Raw genomic sequence first — 20,522 nt, 5'->3', positions numbered from 1 at the left:
CCAGTGCGCCGGCGCAGCCCCAAGCCCCGCGCGTGCGCACTAGGCAGAGCCCCATGTTGACTCTGCCCAGTCGGTATGAAAGGACCAGAGGCTCCTGGGGGTAAATGTGCACAAATCAGTGAAGGTGGCATATGACAGTTTGAGAAATGACCAATAAGGGGCACAGGATGGGCGGCACGGTAGCACAGTGGTTAACATTGTTGCTTCACAGTGCCAGGGACCCCCGGCTTGGGTCACTGTCTGTGCGGAGTCTGCACGTTCTCCCCATATCTGTTGGGTTTCCTCCGCGTGCTCTGGTTTCCTCCCAGATGTCCCGTTAGGTGAATTCTTCCTCAGTATACCTGAACAGGCGCCAGAGTGTGGTGATGAGAGGATTTTCACAGTAGCTTCACTGCAGTGTTAATGTAATCCTACTTGTGACACTAATAAAGATGATTATTATTGTTAGGATCTTGGGTTTTAGAAATAGAGCCATGAAAGTCATGGTGGCCCTTTCTAAAAGACCGGTTCAGCCTCAGCTGGAGGACTGGGTGCCTAACAGCACAGTGGGTGTATCTACGTCTGAAGTACTGCAACGGTTCAAGAAAGCAACTCATCACCACCTTCTAAAGGTCAACTAGGGATGAGCAATAAATGCTGGCTTAACCCAACGAAGCCCACATCCTGTAAATGAATTTTTTTAAAACTCTGAGGACCCAACTTCAGGAGATCTGAAGGAGTAAGTGAGAGTGCGGAAAATATCGGTGACTATGATTCGAGGGATGAGGACCTTCAGTTATACGGCTATATTGGAAAAGATGGAGCTGTCTTTCTTTCTGAGAAAAGAAGGCCAGAGGTGATTTGATAGAGGTATTCAAAAGTCGTAAAGGCTCTGCAGATGAAGTGAAACCTCTTATTGGCAGAAAGATCTAGAACCAGAGGACACTAAGGTTAATGGTTAAAGAACCAAAGGCAACATAAGGAAAATCTTTTTTATGCAGTAATATACCTCCTGAAAGTGTGGTGAGGGCAGATACAATTATGGCTTTCAAAAGATAATTGGATTGGATAATTGGATAATTTAAAGAAAGAAAATTGAAGAAATGGGCATGGGTGTGGGACCAGCTGTGTTCTTGTGGAGAGCCAGCATGGACACAAAGGACCAAATGACCTCCTGTTCTGTAATCATTTTATGATCTTTGACTTATAAAAAATTTCGAGTACTCAATTCTTTTTTTTTCCAATTAAGGGGCAATTTAGCATGGCCAATCCCATACCGGCCTCCCCGAACAGGCACCGGAATGTGGGGCGCGATTCTCCACTCCTACGCCATTTGGGAGAATCGCCTGGGCCGCCAAAATTTCCGGGGACGCCGGTCCGACGCCCTCCCGCGATTCTCCCAAGCGGCGGGAACAGCCCGGGCGGGTTTCGCAGGCCGGAGAATCGCCGGAGACACCCAAAATGGCGATTCTCCAGCACCCCCGCTATTCTGAGGCCCGGATGGGCCGAGCGGCCAGGCCAAAACGGCGGGTTCCCCCCGGCCCCGTCCACACCTGGTCGCTGCAGTCGTGGGCGGTGCGTGAACGCTGGGGGGGCGGCCTGTGGGGGGGCGAGGGGGGATCCTGCACCGGGCTTCACCTGGAATGTGGGGTGGCCCGCGATCGGTGCCCACCGATCGTCGGGCCGTCCTCTCTGAAGGAGGACCTCCTTCCTTCCGCGGCCCCGCAAGATCCGTCCCCCATCTTCTTGCGGGGCGGTTTAGACAGGACGACAACCACGCATGCGCGGGTTGGCGCCGGCCAATTCGCGCATGCGCGGTTGACGCCCGTTATGCGGCGCCGGCCGCGTCATCTATGCGGCGCCGCTTTTAAGCGGGCGACAAAGCCTGGCGCGTGTAGATGACGCGGCCCCGATCCTGGCCCATTGTCAGGGCCTGAATCGGTCGGGACCGGGGCCGTTCTGCGCCGTCGTGAACCTCGACGGCGTTCACGACGGCGCGGCCACTTCGGCGTGGGAGTGGAGAATCCCGCCCATGGTGACTAGGGGCTTTTCACAGTAACTTCATTTGAAGCCTACTTGTGACAATAAGCGATTTTCTTTTTTCTTTCAATCCACCTACCCTGCACGTCTTTGGGTTGTGGGGTGAAACCCACGCAAACACGAGGAGAATGTGCAAACTGCACATGGACAGGGAGCCGGGATCGAACCTGGGTCCTCAGCGCCGTGAGGCAGCAGTGGTAACAACTGTATGATTCTTTGACTTAATTGCTTTTTGTGGGATCTTGGAAAATGTTTGCCACTTTTGCTTATATAAGTGTGCTCCAAAATAATAATTCATGAACATGAAATAATTTGATACATTTCTGAAAAGTGTGATAACGTACTATTTAAAATAAGCGTTTTACTTTACTTGTCCTAATGACCGGTGTTTACCAATCACTTAATCTTGGGGTGAGAGGGAAAGGGGTGATGAAGAGAAAAGGGCATAATCCCTCTGTTTATGGCATAAAGTTATCACCTGAGTTTTTCTGTTCCTGAAACAACCTATGACTTATTGTTATTTCAACTACTACTGTGTTGGCTGCCATGGCAAATTTATATTTAGGGAGCACAAAAATTAAAAGCGGACTTCCGGGTGCGGCTATGCAGAGCTAGGTCGCATATTCGGTAGCTCCCACTTGGAACGGACCTTTGGGCTCTTTTGCAGGGCCCCCACGGCATTTGTTTGACATTTCCCGGTGTGGCAAGAGGACTGCAACACTCCCCTGACGGTGTCCCCCAGGAGTGTTGTGTCTTTTGGCTGCCAGGCCCGGCAGAAGCAGTGGAAGATTTGGCAGCAAACAGGATAAACAGGGCCCCTTTCAGCATGCAAGCGGGGGAAGGGCAAGCTTAAAGCTGCAAACTGACCTGAGGACCTTTATCAAAAGTGAATTCTAACAGCAGAGGGAACAACTGTGAAAAGATCTCACCAGGGCCACTGAAGAAGCGGGGACGAGGCTTCCGGTGGCTGCCATGGAGGAGTAGGTCACGCATTTGGCAGCTCCCGTCTGGAACGGACACTTAGACCTTTTTCAGGAGTTTCCACGGACATTTTGGGGCAGATTGGTGAAGCGAACACTGCCAAAAGTATTCCCTCTCGAGACTTTTGGGCTCTTTTCAGGGCCCCCAAGGGCACTTTTTCGACGTTTCCCGGTGTGGGAAGGAGTTAATAATAGTTCCCCATCAGTATATGGCTTTAACTAGGAGCGGGGTGACAAAAAAGGTGGTGGTGGACCAGAAGAAGGGAGGGAAGAAGGACAAAATGGCGGCGGGCGGAGACCAGGCAGCGTGGAGGCAGTGGGCGGAGGAGCAACAGGAGGGTACCCAGCGCTGCCTCAGAGAGATTAAAAAGGACCTGCTAGAGCCGATGAAGGCTTCTATTGATAAGCTGCTGGAGACACAGACGGCCCAGGCGATCCGAGAGGCTCAACAAAAGATCTCTGACAATGAGGACGCGATCTCAGCCCTGGCGGTAAAGGTGGAGGCACACGAGGCGCTCCACAAGAAATGGCAGGAGCGGTTCGAGGAGATGGAGAATCGGTCGAGGCGGAAGAATCTGCGGATTCTGGGGCTCCTGGTTGGGCTGGAGGGGCCGGACCTGGGGGCCTATGTGGTCACCATGTTAAACTCGCTGATGGGAGCGGGGTCCTTCCAGGGGCCCCTGAAGCTGGAAGGGGCCCATAGAGTGTTGGCGAGGAGGCCCAAGGCTAACGAGCCTCCGCGGGCCTGGTGAGGTTCCATCGTTTCGTCGATCGGGAGTGTGTGCTCAGGTGGGCCAAGAAGGAGAGGAGCAGCAGGTGGGAGAACGCGGAGGTTCAGATATATCAGGACTGGAGTGCGGAGTTGGCGAAGAGGAGGGCCGGGTACAATCAAGCGAAGGCGGTGCTGCACAGGAAGGGGGTGAAGTTTGGCATGTTGCAGCCGGCGCGATTGTGGGTTACCTACAAGGACCGGCACCATTATTTTGAGTCTCCGGAGGAGGCGTGGGCCTTTGTTCAGGCCGAGAAGCTGGACACAGACTGAGGGTTGGGATGGGCGATTGGGGACTGCGGTGGATATATTATGCCTATTTTTGGTTCGGGGGGGGGGGCCTTTGCATTGTTTTGGGTTTCTTTTTCTCTGTGTTTTTCTCTTTCGGGTTGGGGAGGGTGGATGGGGCGGGTTGGGCACTGTTATGGTTGGTGGCGGGGCCTGGTAGGTGGAGAGCGCGGGATTTCTTTCCCGTGCCGAAGACTGGGGGGGCGGGACCGGGGAGGGGAAGCGAGGATTGTTTCCCGCGCTTAGAACGGAGGGGGAGAGCCTGTGAATGGGGAGCGGGGGAGGAGGGTGTGCCACACAATGGGAGGAGTCGAAGGGGAGGCAGGATTAGCCGGGGTCAGCAGGAGTCAGCTGACTTGCGGACGTGCAATGGAGGGAGTAAACCAGCTAGAATGGGTCCTAGCCGGGGGGGGGGGATCGAGTTGCTGCTGCTAAGATCAAGGAGGAGCTGGAGCGAGTGGGGTGGGTCAAGACGGGGGTATGCCGCTGTGGGGAACGGGCTGGGTGTGGGGTGCGGGCGCATGGCTGGCCGAGGAGGGGTCATGGATGACCTAGTCGGCGGGGGAGGGGGGCGGATAGCCCCCTATTCCGGCTGATAACCTGGAATGTAAGGGGACTGAATGGGCCGGTTAAGCGGGCCCGCGTGTTCGCGCACCTGAAGGGGCTCAAGGCGGATGTGGTTATGCTCCAGGAGACACACCTGAAGGTAGCAGACCAGGTAAGACTGAGGAAAGGGTGGGTAAGTCAGGTGTTTCACTCAGGGCTAGATGCCAAAAATCGAGGGGTGGCGATCTTGGTGGGAAAGAAGGTGTTATTCGAGGCGTCGAGCATTGTGGCAGATAATGGCGGTAGGTACATAATGGTAAGTGGTAAGTTGCAGGGAGAGAGGGTGGTACTGGTCAATGTGTATGCTCCGAACTGGGACGATGCGGGTTTTATGCGGCGTATGTTGGGTCGGATCCCAGACTTGGTAATGGGGGGCCTGATAATGGGGGGAGACTTTAACACGGTGTTGGATCCTGCACTGGATCGCTCCAGGTCTAGGACGGGTAGGAAGCCGGCGGCGGCTAGAGTGCTGAGGGGATTTATGGACCAAATGGGAGGGGTGGACCCTTGGAGATTTGCAAGGCCGGGGGCTAGGGAATTTTCATTCTTCTCACATGTCCATAAGGCTTATTCTCGAATCGAATTTTTAATTTTGAGTAGGGCGCTGATAGCGAGAGTAGAGGATACCGAGTATTCGGCAATAGCCATTTTGGACCACGCCCCGCATTGGGTGGACTTGGAGATGAGGGGGGAGAGGGACCAGCGCCCGCTGTGGCGCTTGGAGGTGGGGCTGTTGGCAGACGAGGAGGTGAGTGAGCGGGTCCGAGGAAGTATAGAGAGGTACTTGGAGACCAACGACAACGGGGAGGTCCGAGTGGGGATGGTATGGGAGGCACTGAAGGCGGTGGTGAGGGGAGAGCTGATCTCCATCAGGGCCCACAAGGAGCGGAGGGAGAGGGGGGAGAGGGAGAGGCTGGTGGGGGAGATGGTGAGGGTAGACAGGAGGTATGTGGAAGAACCTGAGGAAGGATTATTGAGGAAGAGGCGCAGCCTCCAGGCCGAATTCGACCTGGTGACCACCAGGAAGGCGGAGGTGCAGTGGAGGAAGGCCCAGGGGGCGGTCTACGAGTATGGGGAAAAGGCAAGCCAGATGCTGGCGCATCAGCTTCGGAAGCGGGATGCAGCTAGGGAGATCAGGGGAGTTAAGGACAGGGGAGGGAGCGTGGTGCGGAGTGGGGTTGGCATCAATGGGGTCTTCAGGGACTTCTACGAGGAATTGTACCGATCCGAGCCCCCACGGGAGGAGGGAGGGATGGGCCGTTTCCTGGACCAATTGAGGTTTCCAAAGGTGGAAGAGGGACTGGTGGCGGGACTGGGGGCCCCGATTGGGCTGGAGGAGCTGATCAAAGGGATAGGAAGCATGCAGGCGGGGAAGGCACCGGGGCCGGATGGTTTCCCGGTCGAGTTCTATAAAAAATATATGGACCTGTTGGACCCGCTGTTAGTTAGGACCTTTAATGAGGCAAGGGAGGGGGAGCTTTACCCCCGACGATGTCCCGGGCACTGATCTCCTTGATCCTGAAGCAGGACAAGGATCCCCTGCAATGTGGGTCTTACAGACCGATTTCCTTGCTAAATGCAGATGCCAAGGTGCTGGCGAAGGTCTTAGCCACGAGGATTGAGGATTGTGTGCCGCAGATCATCCATGAAGACCAGACGGGGTTTGTGAAGGGGAGACAGTTGAACGCGAATGTGCGGAGGCTTTTGAACGTTATCATGATGCCGGCGAGGGAGGGGGAGACGGAGATAGTGGTGGCGATGGACGCTGAGAAAGCCTTCGATAGGGTAGAGTGGGGGTACCTGTGGGAGGTGCTGAAGAGGTTTGGGTTTGGGGAGGGGTTTGTCAGGTGGGTTAGGCTGTTGTACGAGGTCCCGATGGTGAGTGTGGCCACAAATAGGAGGAGGTCCAAGTAGTTTCGGTTGCACCGAGGGACGAGACAGGGGTATCCCCTGTCCCCCCTGCTCTTCGCACTGGCGATTGAACCCCTGGCTATGGCACTGAGAGAGTCGAGGAACTGGAGGGGGTTGGTGCGGGGTGGGGAGGAGCATAGGGTGTCGCTTTATGCGGACGACGTGCTGCTGTATGTGGCGGACCCGGTGGGAGGAATGCCAGAGGTAATGAGGATCCTTAGGGAATTTGGGGACTTTTCGGGGTACAAGCTCAATATGGGGAAGAGCGAGCTGTTCATAGTTCAGCTAGGGGACCAGGAGAGGGGGATTGGCGAGCTCCCACTAAAAAGGGCGGAGAGGAGTTTCAGATATTTGGGGGTCCAGGTGGCCAGGAGCTGGGGGGCACTGCATAGGCTTAACTTTACAAGGCTGGTGGAGCAAATGGAGGAGGAGTTCAAGAGGTGGGACACGTTGCCGCTGTCCCTGGCGGGTAGCGTGCAGTCAATCAAAATGACGGTGCTCCCAAGGTTTTTGTTCCTGTTCCAGTGCCTCCCCGTGTTTATCCCAAAGGCTTTTTTCAGGCGGGTTAACAGGAGTATAATGGGGTTTGTGTGGGCGCGAGGGACTCCGAGGGTGAGAAGGGTGTTCCTGGAGCGGAGTAGAGATAGGGGGGGGCTGGCGCTGCCCAACCTCTGTGGGTACTACTGGGCCGCCAATGCGACAATGGTGCGCAAGTGGGTGATGGAGGGGGAGGGGGCTGCATGGAAGAGGCTGGTGACGGCGTCCTGTGTGGGTACGAGTCTGGGGGCGCTGGCAACGGCACCGCTGCCACTCCCTCCAAGGAGGTATACCACGAGCCCGGTGGTGGTGGCGGCCCTCAAATTTTGGGGGCAGTGGAGACGGCATAGGGGGGAAGTTAGGGCCTCGGCGTGGACCCCATTACGGGGGAACCACCGGTTCGCCCCAGGAAGAACAGGTGGAGGGTTTTCGGGGTGGCACAGGGCAGGCATACGAAAGTTGGGGGTCCTGTTTGTGGACGGGACGTTCGCGAGCTCGGGTGAGCTGGAGGACAAGTACGGGCTCCCCCCGGGGAACACCTTCAGGTACTTACAGGTAAGGGCGTTTGCCAGACGGCAGGTGGTGGAATTCCCACGGCTACTGCCACACACAGTACAGGACAGGGTGCTCTCGGGGGGGTGGGTGGGAGTGGGGAAGATCTCGGAAACTTATCAGGTGATGCAGGAGGAGGAGGAGGCCTCGGTGGTGGAGTTGAAAGGTAAGTGGGAGGAGGAGTTGAGAGAGGAGATCGAAGAGGGGACGTGGGCAGATGCCCTAGGGAGGGTGAACTCTTCCTCTTCATGCGCGAGGCTCAGCCTCATACAGTTTAAGGTGCTGCACAGGGCACACATGACCGGGACAAGGATGAGCAGGTTCTTTGGGGGTGAGGACAGGTGTGTTAGGTGCTCAGGGAGCCCAGAAAATCACACCCATATGTTCTGGGCATGCCCAGCGCTGGAGGAATTTTTGGAAGGGCGTAGCGAGGACGGTGTCGAGGGTGGTAGGATCCAGGGTCAGACCGGGCTGGGGGCTCGCAATATTTGGGGTGGCAGAGGAGCCGGGAGTGCAGGAGGCGAAAGAGGCCGGAATTCTGGCCTTTGCGTTCGTGGTAGCCCGGCGAAGGATTCTCCTTCAGTGGAAAGATATGAGGCCCCCAAGCGTGGAATCCTGGATCAGCGATATGGCAGGGTTCATTAAATTGGAGAGGGTGAAATTCGCCTTGAGAGGGTCGGTACAAGGGTTCTTTAGTCGGTGGCAACCGTTCTTAGACTTTCTGGCAGAACGCTAGACATTGGTCAATGGCAGCAGCAGCTCGGGGGGTACGGGGGGCCTTTACTTTATTTTTGTTTCTGTTATTTACACTGGAAGGGTCTGAGGGGGTGTATACACCTGTTGTCTTAAGTCGGGGTGTTAATGTTAATTTATTATTCAGGTACGGGGGGGGAGGGGTTTGGGGGTTGCTTTTTTTAGATTGTGTTTTGTACTTAACCCTGTTGGGTTCTTTTTTCTTTCTTATTTTGTTATTGATATTTTATGAAAACCTTTAATAAAAATTATTTTTAAAAAATAAAAATTAAAAGCGTCCAATAAAGCTGAGAATCATTAATCCCAATAGTGTGAGATAGACATACTGAAGAGTTACCACTGGCTTAATTCATTTAAATACATCTGCTTCATACATTGCTACAGATAATAAAGGAGACATGGAAATTTCGGCAAGCCAAAAATGAATTTTGCAACAATGTTGGAACACTTTACAATATTGATTGCACTTCAAAAGTACTTCATTCACTGTAAAGTGCAATGGAATGTCCTAAGGTCAACTTTTCAATGAAGACTTTATTGCCTCATTTTTCGATGCAATACCTGTCTGTTGAGTTAGCCGGTCCCAAGGGAGGTAACGATAGAGATGCCACAGTTGGCTCCTGTGTCTTTCGGCTAGCAATGGTGAAAACTAAACTCTATTCTGATTCCTGATTGTTGCAGAATAGTCCTGTGTTAAGAAACTGAGGCTATTTGGATATAAGGGATAGAGAAGGATTGGGCTCAGTTGTAATGCCTTGTCCACATATAAGAACACACAGTGGGTTCCTCAGCAGAGGAGGGATTTTTGGATGTGACATGTGCACTGTTTTAGAATTAGTGGCCGCCCTTATAAGATAGAGATGAGGAGAAATCCTTTATCTCAGAGGGTTTAGTGACTTTGGAATTCACTGTCTCAGAAGGCATTGGAAGCAGGATCAGTGAATTTTTTAAGGCAAAGGTAGATAGATTCTTGTTGGGCAAGGGAACCAAAGGTTATTGGGGGTAGAGGGTGAATGTGGAACTCAACACAAACAGATCAGCCATGACCTTATTGAATGGCTGAGCAGGCTCCAGGGCCAAATGGTCTACTTCTGCTCCTATTTTGTGTATGTTTATATAAGAGAACTACTTGTGCCCCATTTGTGCTCCTAGAATCATGTCTGGGATTCTGTTGGGCTGATGGCGATGTTGCCTACTGGCCGGAGAAATAGTGGGACACACACTCACATACACCACCCCCCTGTCAGTTCCACGGGGAAGGCCCACGAAATCAAGTGCCCTTCCGGCATTTAAGTGGCCACCATCAGACCTTCCCCGCAATTGAGGTCCCTGTGGATGGAAGTCCCGCCCACTGAGAGCTGCCTGTCAATCAAAGGCTGGCAGCTCCTCATGCCACCAGCACCAATGGGAATAGCGGTAGCTGGTGGCAGTGCATCCACCAGAGTCCCAGGCCCATCGTGGGATTGTGGGTGGAGGTCACAGAAGAAGGGTACAGAAGAGTCAGAAGCAAGGACAGAGGATAGCTTTCAGCTCACCGTTATAGGATAGAGATTAGGAGAATTGTTTTCCATCAAAGGATTGTGCAACTTTGATCAGGCATGGAATGCTTGACAATGGGGGGGGGAACAAACCTGCCGGAGGCCACTGGCAAATGGGTGGACTTCGGAGAGTGCAGGAAAGCTTTGTGGCTACCATTTAACTCCTGAGCCAGTACTCAATGCGATGGGATAAGGAATAATGGATGTCAATTGGCTCATTAATGAGCCGAATTAACACCCCACTGGTGTCGGCTGGGAATTCTGTGTCCGCCTCTTCCACCGTCCGACTTAGTCAGGAATTGGGGGGTGGGGTGGGGGAGGTTTGCCACTGCTAGAGCACTGACACTAGGCCTCTCCCCCATTAACTGGGCCCAGCCACCATGTTTTCCACCATGACAGGCTGCATTAAATCCAGCCCCATATCTCAGCATAAATTACTATTTTCTTTAGAGATGACAAGAAACATGATGGAGAAGTTTTAAAATAATCCACAAAGTGAAGGAAAGATTAATCACAAAACTGCTCCAGAATTGTGACACTTAATGCTGCATGAAGCATGTATAAACAGAGTAATGCAACACTCCACAGAAGTCATAGTTACATTACAACTTTATTAATTACAAAACATCACTATCCATAATAGTTTCCCACAATCTTTTTATATACAGGTACAGAAAGTATGAATTATACATCGATATTTAACTGGTCTGATTTGTTGATGTCACTGGCCTGTAAAAAAGAATGAAATTGCTTTCAGTGTTTATACAGTTTTCGACATCATATAATCCTCACACAATATCTAATTCATAAAAGCAACATTTGATTTTAAGAATGTTTATATGTGAAGAAAGTACAGGTTACAATTATTAACGCACAGATTGAAAATCCCTTATCGAAATGCTTGGGGCCGAGTGTGTTTCAGATTTCAGAATTTTTAAAATTTTGCAATATACTGCACATGTGCGGTGTGCATTGGGAACTGCGCATGTATGGCGCACATTGGGAACTGCGCATGGCGCAGACTGGCAAAGACTGAGTAAAACCTGTCTTACCATTTGTACCTTCTGACAAAATGATCTTCAGGAGCTCACCCAGGAGTTCTTTGTACTTCTGAAATTGTTTGATATTCATCTTGATTCCAATTTCCAGTGGAACGCAGAACTGCACACAGTTTATAAAGTAGAAAATAATAAAATCAGATACAAATGTTTCTGTGAATAATATGTGGCCTCCACAGTAATTTTAATTTGTCCAGTTCTTTCAATGTAAAACAAATCTCTCATTGCTTCACAGACCTATAATCAGACAAAATTGGACACTGAATTAAAGGAGACGCCAGGAGCGGTGACCAAACACTTGGTGAATGAGATGGATTTAAAGGAGATGGAAAGGCACAGGGAATTTTGGGAGGGAATTCTAGAGTGTAGTAACTAGATGGCTAGGCATACAGTTGTCAATTATGGGGAAAAGAGATGGGTTAGATAAGAGGCCAGAGTCAGAGGAACATCGAGCAGAATTTTGGGAGGGAAACTCATCTGCAGTAACATTTGGTAGTACCACTGCGTACCCGATCTCCATGGGTCCTGATGGAATAAACTTACTGATTGGCAGCAGAAACACCACCACTGGGGCTGTTGTGTCTCTACCTCCACCCCTGCTGAGAAAAACATAACAACAGGCGAGTGAACCTGGCACCTTAAAATTCTGATTTTTCTTTTGGCCCAGCAAGTTTATCCACCATACAGATGAGGTATTTAGGGGGGCATTTTATACTTACTGTGCTTTTCTATTCAAAAGTTATGTTAAATAAAAAAGGTGATTCAATATTACTATATATACCTAACAACTTTGATGTTAGTGCTCATGATAATAATAAGTTATGCTGTTCTGTCACTGCCCTCATCATTTGTTTTATGTTTCTAGGTAATTTTTCACTTGTGTTACTGCAAAACAGTTATCAATAGAAATTTGCTCTCACTAATATTAGAGCAGGAATTTTATTTTATTTTGAATATTATTTGACACATCATTAAGTTAATTCTACTCTTGTTCTGGGAGTTTCAGCTTCAATGAGGGCAATCTGAAATATAGGTAAGTCTCCACATCCTCTGGTTCCGGGAGTACCTTCACCAGCCCTGAAATCACGATGAACTAGATCCATTTTTTATAATATACCTGGGAGAAGCAACAAAAACCTTTTCTGTCAATTAGCTAAGAGATCTGTTGTGAGCTTTCAGAGAAGCATTCATCCATCTTTGTAAAATGGCAGAACATCACAATATAAGACCTCAGTTTGAATTTTTGACAATCTGTAGGTATTTTTACGAACCAACCTCTTGAACAAAAAGCAGCAACAAGTTACAATCTATATAGCAAGCTACTGTGTTGTAGATATTCGGCTCTTTCTTCTAGTATTAGTTTCAAACTGTACGAATTAGCCATTCTAACCTTTCACTCTGAAGCTACCAAACAACTCAATCTAATTCTGTTCTGATTAACTCAGCTACAGTCTATTCTACTGAATTCAGCTCATTGAAAGCCTCAAAAACAATTCCTGGACAATTTTGAATTTGAGTAAGTGTCAGATTTATTCAAAAATAACACACTAACACAAACAACTCTGTAAATTATAAGTAAATTTGAAAGTGACTACATTCCTCTTGACAGCCTTTCAGTTATCTAGACTATCCTCCCAATGCTTTTATTGAATTGAGCTAGGAAAGGAATTCTGATTGCAGCTGTTTTTAAACTCCTATTTCTTGTGATGAGCTAAGCCAAAGTGAGATGAAAATGCTTCATTATTCTCACAGGTGCCTTTGATAAGTTCTTATCAGTGTAAATCTTCTTCATCTTCTTGAGTTCTTTGCCCGTCGGCAAGTCCAACCCACAGTACCGCGATCTCCACCACGTGTAGGGCAAGAAATCAGGTCCAGAATCCACCCCAGCCAGAGCAAGGATCAAACTCTGAGCTGTTGAAATGAAATGAAAATCGCTTATTGTCACAAGTAGGCTTCAAATGAAGTTACTGTGAAAAGCCCCTAGTCGCCACATTCCGGCGCCTGTTCGGGGAGGCTGATACGGGAATTGAACCGTGCTGCTGGCCTGCCTTGATCTGCTTTCAAAGCCAGTGATGTAGTGGCACCAATCTGATCCACACCAGCTATCCAGCCAACTGCCTCCCCCACCACACCCCCACCCAAGGAGTCCATGTTGCTGTGGCAACATACATTTTTACATGCATGCTGTAGCTTGGAGCTATGGATAGTGATGGTAGATGCTCCAGTTTCCATCCACCACATGGCTAGCCAGGAATCTCTCCCATTCTTGCCACCTGATATTGGCTAATATTGGAGGATTTCCAACTTGTTATTCAACCAGTTTGGCTGTATTATGAACAAACCTTCCATGACCATCAAACCCCTGTATATAATTTGAACCTGAGATTCTGGCTCAGAAGCAGGGTGTTACCTACTGCACCATAAGACCACACATCAGTATAAATATATGTTACAAGAAATAGTTTGTACAAAGAACTATGCTACATTTTTGCATTTACGTACCTTTAATGCGTCTTTCATGTCTTCCATACCCAACACTTCTGATAAGCTATGTTCCTCAGATCTCTGTTGGAGGTGCACTGGCACCTTTTTTCCCACTCTGATTCTGTCATTTTGCTTTGAAACAAGAAGATATTGTCAAGGGCATTTCATAGGGATATAGGAATTAGGAGCAGAAGAGGCAATTCAGCCCCTCGAGCCTGCCCCACCATTCAATCAGATCATGGCTGATCTCTTCCTGGTCTCAAATCCATCTCCCTACCTGTTGCCCATATCCTTTTTTTAAAAATCAGAAATATATCTAACTCCTTCTTGAAACCATTTAGTGACTCAGACTCCACCGCACTATGGGGCAGCGAGTTCCAAAAATTCACCATCCTCTGCGAGGAGTAGTTCCTCCTCATCTCAGTTCTAAATATACTGCCTCTCAACCTATATCTGTGATAGCAATAACAGCAAACAGATCCTAACAAAGCCAGATGTAGCTTTCACGAGGCAAAATTAGGCCAAATCTGGACTGTATTCTAGGTATTAAAATGTGACCCTTCTCCTGTACTTAAATATTGCAAACTTTTAAAGAAGAAATGGGAAAATCAGCCACTGCTTACAACACAAATCAGTCAGTATTCGAACTGTATATAAGTGTTTTACTTACAAGTTTCTTTTGGTAATCACTTGGGCTCAGAAAACTCAGGAACCCCTCAGTTTCTTCAGCTAGCATTGCTACAATGCAAACCACCATCAGACTTATCATTACTCTCTTAGAAATCATCTTTGACCTGAAAGCAAAAAAAAATGTTTTTTTAATGAATGAATAAATGTTTTAACCCAGATCAGTCTATCTGTATGAAAAATACAACACTGCAGGAGATAAGTTATCCATGTATCCGTTCATTTATTCATCCAGATTTACATACAGTATATCAATTACCAGTAGCTGGAAATACCTGATTCTAATTTGAAATTATTAACTGGCAGATTGTAAATCAAAACAAACCAATAGTTCTGACTTGAAAAGCAGTTCAATCTTCATTTCTCCAGTGAGCAGTGAGATTAGCATTACTGGTGGGAGGCATGGGAGCATAGTGGTTAGCACTGGTTCTTCACAGCTTCAGGGTCCCAGGTTCGATTCCCGGCTTGGGTCACTGGCTGTGAGGACTCTGCACGTTCTCCCTGTGTCTTTGTGGGTTTCCTCCGGGTGCTCCGGTTTCCTCCCACAGTCCAAAGATGTGCAGGTTAGATGGATTGGCCATGATAAATTGCTTTTGGTACCCAAAAACTGGGTTACGGGGATTGGGTGGAGGTTTGGGCTTAAGTAGGGTGCTCTTCCCAAATGGCCTCCTTCTGCACTGTAAATTCTATGATTCTATGAAACCTTTAAAAATGACTTTTTACACATTGGTTTAAAGATATAATTTTGAAAGGATTTACTTGTCTCTGCTTATATCTCTCCGCCACCTTCCAGTGCAAGTATGATCGTCTACCTTTCTATTTTTGGATATAAAAATTGGTCAATCTAGGATCTCCAAAAGAAAAAAAATACATTCCCTCCTCCAACTTCCAAGACAGTTAAAACTGAATGTTCGGAAGTGAAGCTGTGCACAACCCTGTCACCATGCATGTGCAGAGCTCTCTTCCAGGCAGAATAAGTGACAACTTAGCAAGAACCAATACTTCAGGACTTCACTGATGTATGGGTGCACTGTAAGGAAAACAAAACAACCACATTTGAGGTTAAAATATGTATAAGTTTATGACTTGACTATATCACGCAATAAATACATTTCATCAATCCACGTACACATTTTAAAATTCTTACATAAAAAATACTGATATCTAATTGCAGTATTTACTATTGTGATTTCTTCCTCGTAGAGTCCTCTGTTTTGCAGTTCTCCTTTTCAGATACACGCTTGCTTGCTGAGCTTTTATAGTGTTGAGAGATATCTCCTTTATTAAATACATCGTCCTTGTACCATAGCAATATAAAGCATCTCCTTCCAAAACAAAAAATCCCCCTTGAAATATTTTGTTTTCATAGAAACAAATATATTTCCTATTTTCTGTAAGTACTCAGAAGAGCACACATCTTTGAAACGTAATAAAAATGAAGACTATTACTTGTAGGATTGTTTCCAGAATCACATTACAATGTGATGATAGGTAATGCATATTGATTGATAGATTATTCAGCCATCCAGATGTGTGCAGTATTATTTTTATGGTCTGTAATTATTTTTGATAATAGCAATAAAGTCGCTATCCAAATGTCAGGATAGATTTTTACTTTAGTATATTTTTATGTAGTACAGCTGAAGCATCATTCTGAAGTCCAGATCACAGGTTCAGATCAGTTTTCAGAATGAAAAATAGACCACAAAATATTTTTTGTCAAATGAGGAGTAACATAAAAAGATTAATGAAAAGTGACTGATTTCAAGTTCTGATCTTTTATTTATATTTTTTACAAACTGGCTCATCTTATGTAGCATGAGATCACGACTGATCTTCTACTTCAATGCCACTTTCCTGCACTACACTAGTATTCCTTGATGTTTTTAATATGTAAAAATCTATCAACCTCAGTCTTGATTCAGATCTACTCTAGATGCATAGTATAATGCCACAATTTCACAAATATGTAAAAAGGATGAATGGTGCGAAGTTTGGAAGCCAGCGCAAGTTGACGGGAGCTTTCCAACAGATAACCCGGCAAGGCCGCGACTGGTACCTATCGTAAATTAGAGCCGGAAATGATCTCCCATCGGCTTCACGGTGGAAATAGCCGTCCCACCAGCTGATTCACCTGGACCGCACCTGGCAGCCCCCCCGCTAACAAGGGGGAGCAGAGCACAAACCTCTCCCAACGAACACACTCCAGTCAGCACAAAGCCATGGCACCATGGAGTCCTGCTCCACGTTTGAGATGCTGACCTGGCTAGGTTGCTGGACAGCGTGGAGTCGAGATGGAACACCCTGTTCACCAAAAGGGCCAGAGGATCAGCCACAGGGCTGCCAGTGCCGCGAGGCAGTGGCCATCAGTTCAGGTAGGGTCATGAGGAGGAGCGTAGTCCAATGCAGGAAGAAGCTCAACGAACTCCACTGGGCCACACGGGTGCGTTGACATCGGCCCCCTGGCAAACCCCCAGACCTTTCCACTTCCCCCGCCCCCCCCGCAACGAGTTGGTGGCTGGCACTGTGTACCACCCCCCCCCCCCCCCACCCCCCAGCATAACACTTCACCTATGCCCCAGCATGCCCTGACATCCACCAGCACAACCCACCCATGCCCAGAAGCGGTGCCCACACCTGTCGCCCATCACAGACTACCTATCCCGATGCATCAAGCATGTGGCTCACAATGCCCTCTCTTTGTCTCCGCAGGAGAATTTGGCACATAACAGGTGGGAAAGGGCCCAGATGGGTGGCGGGTGCCAGACAACAGAGTCCTCACGCCCTATGAGGAATGGGCCGTGGAGATCATGGGATGACCAGGGATAGAATGGTCACCGAGAGCGAGAGTGGTCTGCGCCACAGAGGCGAGGATCCACGCTTCCTTCATTCAGATGACCTGTCTCAAATGAGTCGTTCTTTTCAGACAAAATAATCTTTACCTTTCAATGACCACATGTCCATTCTCTCACATCTGGTGGTGACGGCCCATCCCAGTAGCCTCTGGACAAGGTTATCCTGGAGCTGGGCCAGACACTAGGGTGTGGCTGTGAGATTCAGGAGGGGATGTCAGTGATGCTCCATTGAGTGCATAGCCAATTGGAGGACTCCCAAAAGCTATGGGCGCAGGAGGAGATGGTGCTGACAATGAGTGGCAATGAGGCCAATACTGTTAGCGTGGCGACTGCAGCGGAAAGCCTTTGGCATGACATCCGCGCCATGAGTGGTGGTGTCCAAGGCGTGGCTCAGTCAGTGATGGCCATGGCAGGGGGCCTCGGCGTCATGTCCCACTCAGTGGGGGACGTGACCCAGACACAGGTGGATATTGCCGAGGTGCTGCAGAGCATTTCCCAGTCACTGGGGGACGTGTCCAAGATGCAGGTGGACATTGCCGAGGTGCTGCAGAGCATGTCCCAGTCACTGAGGAGCATTGCTGAGGGTGTCGACACCATGGTGCAGACAATGGGGAGGCGCCAGGACCGGCAGGGTCGGGTGACGCAGGGCCCCCAGGTCAGTGGGCAGAACAGGGTGGCGCAATGATGTCAGTGTCACCAGTAAGGCGGACAGTGCCCTCCGACCCTTGGGCCTCCAGAGGGTGCCTGCCAGGGGCATCAAAAGCCACAGGGCACTTAAAGCAGCAGGCTGCCTTCACCTCCGATGTGTACCCTGGGGACACACCTAGACGTAGCAAAGCACAAAGGCTTAAGAAGATTGAGGCTAACTGAGTTGGCTGTGGCTTTTGATGCCCCTGGCAGGCATCCTCCGGAGGCCCTGGGTCTGGAGGGGGAGGCACCATCGGCAGCCAGGGGCAGTTAGGGGGGGAGAAGGGGTGGGGGAAGGGGGAGATAGTGGGAAAGGGGGAGGTGATGGACAAAGCCTCGTCCTATGAGAGGCGGTCGTGGATGAGGGCCTCCTAGCCCAATGGGAATGCCGGACACTCGCTGCCGCTTGTCCTCCTTCCTGCGGCTGCTCCCATGAGTCCTCCAGCCCCTCCTGGTCCGGCCCCCCCTCGCCCTCCACCTCAGACAAAGCCGCATGTCCTTTCTCCAGCTCCAGCATGTCTTCTTTTGCTGTGCCAGGTTGTGGAGGTCACAGCAGACCACCACAAAGCAGGCAACACTCTGGGTGGTGTACTGCAGGGCACCACCAAAGCAGTCCAGGCATTGGCGCAGCATTTTGAGAAGTCCGTTGCACTGCTCAATGACAGCATGGGTGTCAACATGGGTCTTGTTATATCGGGTTTCTCCCTCGGTCTCCGGCCTCCGTACTGGCGTGATTAGCCAGGACCTCAGCGGGTACCCCTTATCCACCAAGAGCCAACCCGTCATCCTGGGATGGTCCTCGAAGAAGCCGGGGATCTCTAAATGTCCCATTATGTAGCTGTCGTGCATACTCCCTAGGAAGTGGGCATACACGTGCATAATCCAGAGGTGGTGGTCACACACAAGTTGAACATTTAGGGAGTGGGACCCCTTCCTGTTAACGAAGGGCACTCCTTGTTGCCCCGGTATGCACAAGGCGACATGCTTGCCATCAATTACCCTGTGGACCTGGGGCATCCAGGCGATGGTGGAGAATCCTGCTGCCAAGGCATCCTGATGAGCTTGGTCCAGCTCAAAGTTTATATAGTCTGATGCCCAAGCATATAGGGCATTTGTGACTTCACGGATGTACTTGTGGGTTGTAAGTTGTGAAATGCCACACAAGTCCCCGCTCAAGTCCTGGAATAAACTGGTGGCAAAGAAGTTAAGGGCTGCAGTGACCTTCACAACCACCGGAAGCAGGTATCCTCCTCCGCCATGAGGTGCCATGTTTGTAAGGACATGGCACAGGGGCTGCACCGTCCCCTTGCTGAGAGGGAGCACGTGATGTCCGACATCTCCTCAAATAACCAACAATGCCTGTGCACCTCGGGGCCATCGCTGGTTTCCCTCTCTATTCCTAACCAGCCTGATGGGCAGCCGGTTCCTCAGGGTGTGTGGCGGGCCCCTACACACAGGCTGTTGCCGCCGCCTTCTCCTGCATCTGCCCGCCTGGACTGCCACCAGCATCATGAGGGCGGTGGCTGCAGAGTCTATGATATCATCTGGTTAGCACTATGGCTTCACAGCGCCATGGTCCCAGGTTCGTTTCCCGGCTTAGGCCACTGTCTGTGGGACGTCTGCACGTTCTCCCCGTGTCTGCGTGGGTTTCCTCGGGTGCTGCGGTTTCCTCCCACAAGTCCCGAAAGACAAACTGTTAGGTAATTTGGACATTCTGAATTCTCTCTCCGTGTACCCGAACAGGTGCCGGAATGTGGCGACAAGGGCTTTTCACAGTAACTTCATTGCAGTGTTAATGTAAGCCTACTTGTGACAATAAAGATTATTATTATGATTATTGTCTATAATTTTATATCTGTAAGGAATTGGAAAGGGTGAGAGATGGACAATCAGTTATGGCTTCCAGCCCGGGACCCTCAAATCTTCAAATCTCCCCCATCCTTACGTTTCCTGCCTTCCCTCAGGGTGTCAAGCATGGAACCGATTGTGCTGGTGGACCCCGCCTGCACAAGTGCTCTTGGAACCCGGAGCCCAGACCCTGGACCCCAGATCCCTGCCGGGACATTACATGACCCGGGCTCGGGTACCCACTCCGTTCCACACACACTCACCCTCTGGACGTGTGATATCCCCAGTACTGAAGCCCAGCTCTTGGATTGTTGGTTGCTGCCTCTGTGATGTTGACGCCTCCAGGTTTAGGTAAAGTGCCCAAGCCTCACAGCTTGATTGGGATGCTAGGCAATAACACTCGTCTGAGACATAGCACATGTACCCACGAGAATCTACTCAAGAGCTGTGAAGTGCTCATATAGTCAACAATGCCAATTCCCTCTTAGCAGTAGCCTTCAGCTGTGCAGCCATAGGATGCCCACAATCAGAAGGAGTTAAGGTGACCTGCAGAAGATACAGAAGTCTGAAGACTTGCACATCCAGACATAGGATAGCTTCTTCCCCACAGATACTAGATTCCTCAACGACTCTCCCTTGGACTGATCTGTTCCCTGTGAGAACACTATTCATGACGCCCTATGCTGTTCTTGCTTGGCTCTTGTTTTGCACTGTAATCAATCTCTATTTGTTGATGTGTTTAGCACAGGGCTAAAGATCTGGCTTTTAAAGCAGACCAAGGCAGGCCAGCAGCACGGTTCAATTCCCATACCAGCCTCCCCGAACAGGAGCCGGAATATGGTGAGTAGGGCCTTTTCGCACTAACTTCATTTGAAGCCTACTTGTGACAATAAGCGATTTTCTTTTCATTTCATCTACCATTGTCAGTGTACTCTGTTGATTATTCTTTT

General features: G+C 49.7%; 1 protein-coding gene across 2 annotated transcripts in view; it reads right to left on the bottom strand.

Moving 5' to 3' along the window:
* Positions 1-10,544: 10,544 nt before the first annotated feature.
* Positions 10,545-20,522, bottom strand: part of mlnl (motilin-like) — a 31,377-nt gene continuing 21,399 nt past the window's right edge. The window contains exons 1-5 of one of the 2 annotated variants that reach the window (XM_072480369.1): positions 15,364-15,401; positions 14,166-14,289; positions 13,514-13,627; positions 11,006-11,114; positions 10,545-10,682 (exon numbers count right to left, since the gene is read on the bottom strand). In XM_072480369.1, the coding sequence (XP_072336470.1) occupies positions 10,675-10,682; positions 11,006-11,114; positions 13,514-13,627; positions 14,166-14,282 (348 nt within the window). In that variant the 5' untranslated portion in view covers positions 14,283-14,289; positions 15,364-15,401 and the 3' untranslated portion in view covers positions 10,545-10,674. Of the gene's footprint in view, positions 10,683-11,005; positions 11,115-13,513; positions 13,628-14,165; positions 14,290-15,363; positions 15,402-20,522 lie in introns of those variants that run through there. The other variant, XM_072480370.1, reaches the window with a different exon arrangement.

Source organism: Scyliorhinus torazame, chromosome 17 (assembly GCF_047496885.1).
Source record: "Scyliorhinus torazame isolate Kashiwa2021f chromosome 17, sScyTor2.1, whole genome shotgun sequence".
Lineage (NCBI taxonomy): Eukaryota > Metazoa > Chordata > Chondrichthyes > Carcharhiniformes > Scyliorhinidae > Scyliorhinus > Scyliorhinus torazame.
The sequence above is the reverse complement of the archived record's forward strand: the minus strand, read 5'-3'. Positions and strand labels throughout refer to the sequence as shown.